Source organism: Echinops telfairi, unplaced genomic scaffold (assembly GCF_000313985.2).
Source record: "Echinops telfairi isolate 266 unplaced genomic scaffold, ASM31398v2 ScPeMD7_3;HRSCAF=10, whole genome shotgun sequence".
Taxonomy (NCBI): domain Eukaryota; kingdom Metazoa; phylum Chordata; class Mammalia; order Afrosoricida; family Tenrecidae; genus Echinops; species Echinops telfairi.
The window spans coordinates 29,111,065-29,119,562 of NW_022103899.1; the positions used below are offsets into that span (position 1 = coordinate 29,111,065).

The 8,498-nt window shown below is 43.9% G+C and overlaps 1 protein-coding gene across 28 annotated transcripts in view; it reads left to right on the forward strand.

Moving 5' to 3' along the window:
• The first annotated feature begins 2,686 nt into the window (after nucleotides 1-2,686).
• ABI2 (abl interactor 2) overlaps nucleotides 2,687-8,498 on the forward strand; it is a 113,607-nt gene continuing 107,795 nt past the window's right edge. For 19 of the 28 annotated variants that reach the window (XM_004701544.2, XM_045295589.1, XM_045295592.1 and 16 more), the window contains exon 1: nucleotides 2,687-2,892. In XM_004701544.2, the coding sequence (XP_004701601.1) occupies nucleotides 2,776-2,892 (117 nt within the window). In that variant the 5' untranslated portion in view covers nucleotides 2,687-2,775. The remainder of the gene's footprint in view (nucleotides 2,893-8,498) is intronic. The other 9 variants (XM_004701542.2, XM_045295552.1, XM_045295604.1 and 6 more) reach the window with 1 other exon arrangement.

An 8,498-nucleotide genomic window follows, 5' to 3' on the forward strand; every position in this document is an offset into this window, starting at 1 on the left:
TATCGAGAAATTTAGAAAACGTCTACCTGGCCAAATGACTGGATAAGAATCCTATTTTGCATCCATCCCTAAGAAAGGTGACCCAACAGATTGTGCACATTATAGAACAATATCATTGATTATTTAACAATGATCAGCTGAAATTCATTGGAAGAGAGCTGCCAGAGGTTCAGACTGTATTCAGAAGAGGATATGGAACAAGGGATCTCACTACCATCAAATGGATCTTGGCTGAATGCAGAGAACTCTAGAAAGATGTTTACTTATGTTTTATGACTATGTAAAGGCATTCAACTGTGTGGACCATACCAAACTATGGCTAGCCTCGAGAAGAATGAGAATCCCAGAATACTTCATTGTATGCAAACCTTGTACTATGAACAGAACAAGGACATACTGTATGGTTTATATCTGGAAATGTGTGTCAGGGTTATTTCTTCTTGCCATATTTATTCAGTCTTTATGCTGAGCAAATAATCACAGGATCTGGACTATATGAAAGAGAATATGTCATCAAGATTGGAGAAAGGAGCTTATTAACAGCCTTCAATATGCAAATGACACAACTTGCTTGCTGAAAGTGAAAACTTGAAGCATTTGCTGATGAAGATCAAGGATTGCAACCAGAAATATGGATTAAATGAAGACTTGAGTTTGTCTGAGATTTCATCTTGCTTGGATCCACATCAATGCTTATGGAAGCAACCGATCGATCAAAGGATGCTTTACATGGGGTACATCTGCTGCAAACAAGACCTCTTTAAAATATTGAAAAGCAAGGATGCTACTTTGAGGACTAAGGTACCCCTGGCCCAAGCCATAATATTTTCAGTCATCTCACATGCATCTCAAACTTGGCCACTGAGTAAGACTGAGTAATTCATGCATTTGAATTATGGTACTGGCAAGAATATTGAAAGAACCACAGAGTGCTAAAAGAACAAAAAAATCTGCCCTAGAAGAAGAGTAGCCAGAGTGCTCCTTAGAAGCAAGGATGGCAAAACTTCATCTCATCTACTTTGGACATGTTATTAGAAGAGACCAGTCCCTGGACAAGGCATTGTATTTTGGTAAAGTACAGGGGCAGCGGAAAAAGAGGAAGATGCCCCATGACAAGATGGAGGGACACAGTATCTGCAGCAGTGTGTTCGGGCACAGCAATTGTGAGGATGCTGCAGGATCAGGCAGTGTTTCATTCTGTTGCACACAGAATTGACTCCACCACTACATTTGTTGTTGCTGTTGGCTTCTTGAAAGGATGCTAGGTGGGAATACGTGTAGTAGAAGAATTGGGAGATTTAACTCAAATTCTTAGCAGTATTTTTAACTACTGAATTGAATCTGAAAGAAAAGTGTGCTTGACCTAATGTTTGCAACAGGTTCCTGATACTAACGTTTAAGAACCATGAATACAGACATTGGTTATAAAGTGCTTAAGAAAAAACCTAGTTGGTATCGACCAACGTTTATTCCAAAGTGAAAACTCCCACAAAGTAGTAATGTTTGTATCATAAAGCAATGCAAAAATGGGAATTGCTCCAACGTTTTGGTAATGATGTTATTCAACAATTTTTAAAACAAATTTTAATATAGTTTCCTCATTACCAGAAAAAAACACACAGATAAAAATCAGTGAAGATCATCAGAGCAAGACCAAGAGTTAAGTGTTTCCTGCAGTAAATCACAAATGTCCAAGGGTGCACCAGGAGCCAACCTTGACTTTCACGGTACAAGTCAAAGTCCTGGGTTTAGTATCACAGTAGTTGTCCGAAGTTTGCATTAAAGAATGGCAGTGAGGGGTACAAGGAATTGGTTATTTGGGGAAGAACAATGTATGGACTATGCAAAATCAAAAGGACGTACATTCGATTTTCCCTTTTCAGGGTGCTTTCGCACAAACTTTGATCCTATCCGTTGAACGGTCCTGGGAGGAACGAAACGATTACCAGCAAAACCGATGTTAGAACTTGAGCTAGCGAACCCGCCAGCAGAGAAATGACAGGTCCTCGGCGCGCGAGCGGACCGCAGGAGGAGGCCACCCCCCCGCGCTGCGCTCCAGAGGCCGGCCTTCGAGATCGGAGCCGCCCCGCTGGACACATAATGCAGTGACACGGAGTGCCGGGGAGCTGGGGTTAAGAAAGGGGGATGTCCTTTCCGAGGCAGCGCTGACCGCAGCATGGAAGTTTTGGGAGCTTGATTCCCCCCGGCACATGGCATCTTCCCGGGAGGATGGACTCTGGCCTCCAATCGGGAGCAGAGGTTCCTGGGGCCCAAGACCTCCCCAGGGATTCGGCGCTAAAGGAGAAACGCCGAAAGTCCCCGGAAGAGCCTTCAGGAAGGCGGCCCAGCTCACAAAGGCCGCCCGGGGGACCCCCGCCGCCGCCGCCCAGCCGGCGGGGGGCCGAAGGGTTAACCGCGCCCCGGCTCCCGCTCGCCGCCCGGCTCCCGCCCCGCCGTCGCTAGGAGACGCCGGAAGTGGGGGAGGGGCGGGCAGTGCGGCGGAGGGTGGGAATCTTTTTCGGGAGGCCGGGGGCGGAGGGGAGGGAGCGCGCGTGCGCGTGCCCGGCCGCCGTCGCCGCGGTGACCGTCCCCGCCGCCCGTCGGCTCGCGCCCCGCCCCCGGCCTCGCCGCCCCCTCCCCTGTCGCGGGCGGGGGCTGTTTCTCGCTCCTCCCGGTCGCCGCCGCCGCTCCTCCTCTCGCAGGCTCGGCTTGCCCCGGCCGTGCGGCCCCCGCTACCTCCGCGGTCCGTACGAGGTGGAAGAGGAGCATGTGAAGATGGCGGAGCTGCAGATGCTGCTGGAGGAGGAAATCCCGGGGGGCCGCCGGGCCCTCTTCGACAGCTACACGAACCTGGAGCGGGTGGCCGACTACTGCGAGAACAACTACATTCAGGTACGGCGCGGCCCCGGGCCTGGCCCGGCAGGGGCGTGCGGAGGACCCCGGCCGGCGGCCGCGTCCCGGAGGCGCGGGGAGCGCGGGCCCGGCGAGGCTTGCGGGGGAAGGCGAGCCCCGGCCGCGGGGTGGGTGGGAATCCTCGGGCCGGCGGAAACGGGAGCTTTGCAACATTGTTGCCAGCGGGGCGTGCGCGGGGTGCCCGCCTCCTGGCTCCTGCCCTCCGCCGCCCCCGCGCTCGCAGCCGGTCGGTGGGTCGGTGCTGGGGCCGGCGCGGGAGGCGGAGAGGGGCGTTTTGTTTGGTAAAATGCTGCTCCCCCCATGTAAGGGGGACGAGGACGGGAATGATAGCCCCCCCCCCAAGCTGTGGAGGATTTTTAGGGGCGCTGTTGCCGCAAAGTAAAGTCCATAGGTTTTCTGTTCATGTAAATGCCTCCGAAGACCTGGAGGGGGGTGGGCGTTAAGTCTAACGGCGGGGATACTAGAAGTTATTGTCATTTTTCTCCCTTTGGAGCATGAGAAGCTGCGTGATAAAGAACCGTTCCTCCCGCCCACCCCAAGTCCTGTTAGATTGCTTGTTTTCTTGAGGGGGGGGTGAGTGCGCCTGTTTTCCTGAAAGAATTAGGAAAATGAACCCGATGGTTTAATTTTCCCGTGATGGTTTGGCACAAGACTCGGTGGTGAAGCTCGCGCGCGCGCGCGTGTGTGTGTGTGTGTGTGTGTGTATGCATGCATGTATGGGGTGGTGGAGGCGAGAGTGGATACAGGGTGAGATGAGATCCAGGTGCTCAGTGATAAAAGATTCTCAGTTTAAGAAAAAAATATATTTAAAAATTACTTGAAAGCATGGCAGGATAAAACACACAGTATGTAAATTCAGCATCGGGTTTTCTGCATGGCTTATTCTGAATTACAGGTTCTGCCTTAATTCCCCCCCCCCCTTTCCTATTTAAATTCTCTTGGGATAAAGGTGGAAATGTGCTAAATTGTTTCTTCACCCCGGTCTTTTTTTTTCTTGTTCCCACCTCCATATCTCCAGGCAGGCATCCTTCTTAACACCAGCTATATCGGGAAGCATTCTTGTCTTAGTGTAAATTAAAAACCATGCACAGAAAAAAATGTAACCAGGTGTTACAATGGGTAGGTTCTTAGGTTTTGTAAGGAGACCATGCTTAATTTAGGGTGGCATTTTGAGATTTTTCTTGGTTAAATATATGCTTTGTGTTGTAGGGGATATTTCTTTTGGAGAAAGAGCTGGACATAATCCAAGCTGTTTCCTTCGACAGAGACCCATGAAAATAGGAAAAGGAAGGATGTACCTTGGGTCAAAAGATGAATACAAAAAATACAAGTGACCATATTTGCACTAACTGCTAATACACCAGCTGCTCCAGCCAAGATTTAGTCTCAGACACCCTATGGAGAGCCTTTGAGTCAGACTCCACTTGATGGCATAGGTTTGGTTTTGGGGTTACTGATATGGGGGAGAAGAGATTCAAAGGATCAGTTTCTCGCTTTTTCACGCAGTGTTTGGACAGGTTGTCTTCTTTGTGTCTGGCATTTGTCTGCTGAGTGCCTAAATAAGTTGGCATTTAGGTGATTCACACTTATGTTGACGTTATGTGTTACAGGGTCCCTTGTGTTTTGGCTGTAATGATCTGAGCACACCACTGGTGGATTCCTATTGCCTACCTTTAGGTTAAAGTTAAGCACAAACCCCGACACCAGGGACTCATGCTTTAGGACCGATAGAGTTTTATAGTCTAGAGCCCAGGTTTCCAAACTTGGCTGGTTGATCATTGGAGTCACCTGGGGATCTGGTGAAACCCCATATCTTCGGGCTCCAGTTGCAGCCTAAAGGCTTGATTGAGAATCTCTGAGGAAGAGCCTGGGGATCTCCAGTTTCACCAGATCCCCAGGTGATTCCAATGATCAGCTCAGTTTGGGAACATAAGGGTCCAGTGTTTAGGAGAGGCCATCTGTGAACAAATTAATACCATGTACTTAGAGCACCCATGTTGGTTTAGCAACTTTAAATAGGGTTTCTGACGTTGTGAATTTTTCCTGGGTCAGAATGCATTCTTTCATCTTGTCATTAGCAGCCCAAAGGTGTAATCAGCTGTGCCACCACATCTCTTAATACCATAGAGCTTGGTGATTTATGCTCCACAATAGATTACAGGTGGAAGCACTAGCAGACGCTATGCTTGTTTCAGGAATCCACAATCTCTAGGAAGGTGCCGCCTCATGCGTTGAAGTGCTAATTCCGTTGCCTCATGTAACATAGTATGGGGAAGAGTTGTAGTCAGAAGAGAAATTGAGGTGGAAAAGTAACTGGGTCTGCTTATTTCCGGTAATAAAAGAAACAGATTTGTGTCTGGTACAATTACTACATAAAGGTAAAAGTAAGTACATGGGTTATTAAAGCTAAGAAGTTCAGGCATAGTGATTATCTTTTTAGGTGTTTTATACTTAATAGTTGAAAAAAAGAATGTTACTGCCCCATATTGTCTATCTTAGCAATAGGACTCAACAGTTTATGCGGTGGTATTTTTAAACTCGGTGGATAAATATTGATGTGATATGAATGCATCTGGATTTTAAAATGTCTTATATATCTACAATTTAGCATTTGAAGTGTCATTTACAGTCTTAGATGATCTATTTTGGGATTCAGTTGGTATATGATTGATCCTCTCTCTGAGGATGAGAACTTTTACTTGGTTTGTGTGTACTGTAGTATAGTTACTAACTAGGCCTGATGGGGGTGGGTTTGTGCTGATCCAGCAGCACATTTGGCCGCCTCCCCTGGTGACTGAGGAAGCATTGACCAGCGGGATTTGGATGTTGCTGGAAATTAATTGATGGGATCCAGGATCAAAGGATCAATTTAGCCTACTATCTAGCATCATGCCGTATTGGTAGCTCAAGTTAACTAACCCCACTCTCATTTTATTTTGTGGTAATATAATTTTTGCCTGTAAAGTAAAGAGAAATCTGTTGACCCTTGATGACAACCATAAAATTTTGTTGCTGAACACAATTTATGGTTAATCAGAATATTCTAAATGTGGCTGTTCAGTGTGAAAAGTGAACAAAGGGGATCTACATGTGACCTCCCCGCTGGGGGACGGACAACAGAAAAGTGGGTGAAGGAAGACGTCGAACAGGGCAAGATATGACAAAATAATAATTTATAAATTATCAAGGGCTCATGAGGGAGGGGGGAGCGATGAGGGAGGGGAAAAATGAGGACCTGATGCCAGGGTTTATGTGGAGAGGAAATGTTTTGAGAATGAAGAGGGCAATGAATGTACAAGTGTGCTTTACACAATTGATGTGTGTATGGATTGTGATAAGAGTTGTATGAGCCCTTAATAAAACGATTTTAAAAAAACCAAAAATTCCAGAATTTACAAAAAAAAAAAAAAAAAGAGCAAAGGAAGGAAAATCATGGAGCTGTCTTTTTGAAAACAATTGTATGCTATTTGAATTACCCTTATCAAAGTCTGTCTCCAGAAATATCATTGTCTCTCCGAATGATCAGATATTGCTATTATTAACATACACTAAATCTGTAGATAGAGTTGTAAATAAAATTTTCCATGTTACTAATATAGTTAACATTAGAAATTTTAGAGTCATCTTTAGTAAAAGTTTATTTTATTTCATTGCTTTGACCACCCAAAAACTGAATCAAAATATTTTTTCCTAAAATGTGATGCTGAAAAAGTATAATCAGATTGATTTTATTTTTTGCTTATAAAAAGGATTAAGAATTGTCTTTGAATACTTGTGAGACTTGTGTTTCTTTTTCTTATTAATATTAAATACCTAGTATACCAGGAAGTATCCAGGAATATTTAGAAAAATGTTTTGATTAACTTGGAATTAATTTGAAAATGTTTCGATTAACATTTTTATGGCAAAACAACTTTATAATTGGTTCTTTCAATGTTTTGGGAAGAGAAATAAGTTTATAGTTGTAATTTCTACAGTAAATCTGAAAATCCAACTTGTTTGTATTTGTTTCTTTCTGTTTGATAAAAGAAAATGATTTTTTTGGTGTGACTGATAATTCACATAGATACATAATGAAACTTCCATTGTCCAATGTTTAGGTTAGGAGTGAAGTCCTTTTCAGAACAGAAATGAAGAATTTACTTTAAAATATTATTTGAAATATTTTGAGTAATAGTTAAATCATTAGTACCTTTTCTTTTTTCCTGTTATCAACAAAGATACTCCTAGAACTTAAAATTGCATGAAATGTTTATAAAGGGATCATAGAATAATGACATATTATATGTTTCATAAAAATTATTAATATAAAAATTCAAAATTGTATTGTTGGCAATTATTAGAATATACAAAGAGATGTAAAAAGATTTTAAACGCGCAATCATATTTAATATACACTTGGTTTTTATAATTTTAGGGTCTTGGTGACTCAGTGGTTTAGTGCTCACCTGTTAACTGACAGGTCAGTTATTTGAGCCCACCAGTTGCTAAGAGGGAGAAAGATGTGGCAGTCTGCTACTGGGAAGATTTACAGCTGTGGAAACTATGGGCCGATTATATTCTGCCCTATGCAGTTGCTGTAAGCCAGAATTGGCAACATGGTAATGAGTATCTCTCCAAGCTGTATCCTCATAGCTAATTGGTATCCAGCCAGTTCTGGCTCATGGTGCCCCACATGTTGCAGAATAGAACTGCACTCTTTCATTTGGCTTTCAAAGCTGTGACCTTTTGGGAAGCAGATTGTTTATATCTCCATTTAAAAAACAGCCAACCCCCAAATTAAACTAGTTGCCTAGAGTCTGTTCCTACTCCTGGTGAACTCTGGCGTTCCACAGTGGAACTGGGCTCTGCAGGGCTTTCATGGCTCTGACCTTTTGGAAGCAGACTGCCAGGCCTTTCGTCTGAGGTGCGTTTAAATGCCAAATTTTTGGTTAACAGACCAACACTTACAGTTTGTACAACCCGAGGATTTCCCTTTATCCCTCTATACCACTATACATATGTTTGCAAAAATTACTTTATCTCTTGCTTTGAAAAGAATCTTTTAATGGTGCTAGGCTTCACTTTTGTTTTATGGATAGCATATGGTATACAGGAAGGAGATGTTTGTGTTCATGGATTGAAATCTGTGCTTATAAATGGAGGAATTTTAAGAGTACCCAGAATGAAGGAGAAAAAGAAAGCTATTTGAGAGTAGAAATTTGAGGACTAACATTTACATCCTTCTCTGATTTTATACATATGTATGTATACATATATATTTGTTTTATCTCTACAATGGGTTGAATTAAGGAAACTAACTTCCCTTTGACTGAGGGGGCTCAACTGATCAGGAGTTGATAAAGGTTTATCATCCTCTTTAAGAAACTGGGCCTGCACTGTTGGGAGGAGATGAGTCAGTCAGGGTGCGATGTAACAACGATGAAAAATACAACTTTCCTCTAGTTCCTAAATGTTTCCTCCCCGTTCCCACTATCATGACACAGATTCTACCTTGCAAGTCTGGCTAGACCAGAGGATGTACACTGGTACAGATAGGAACTGGAAATACAGGGAACCCAGGGTGGATGATCCCTACAGGACCA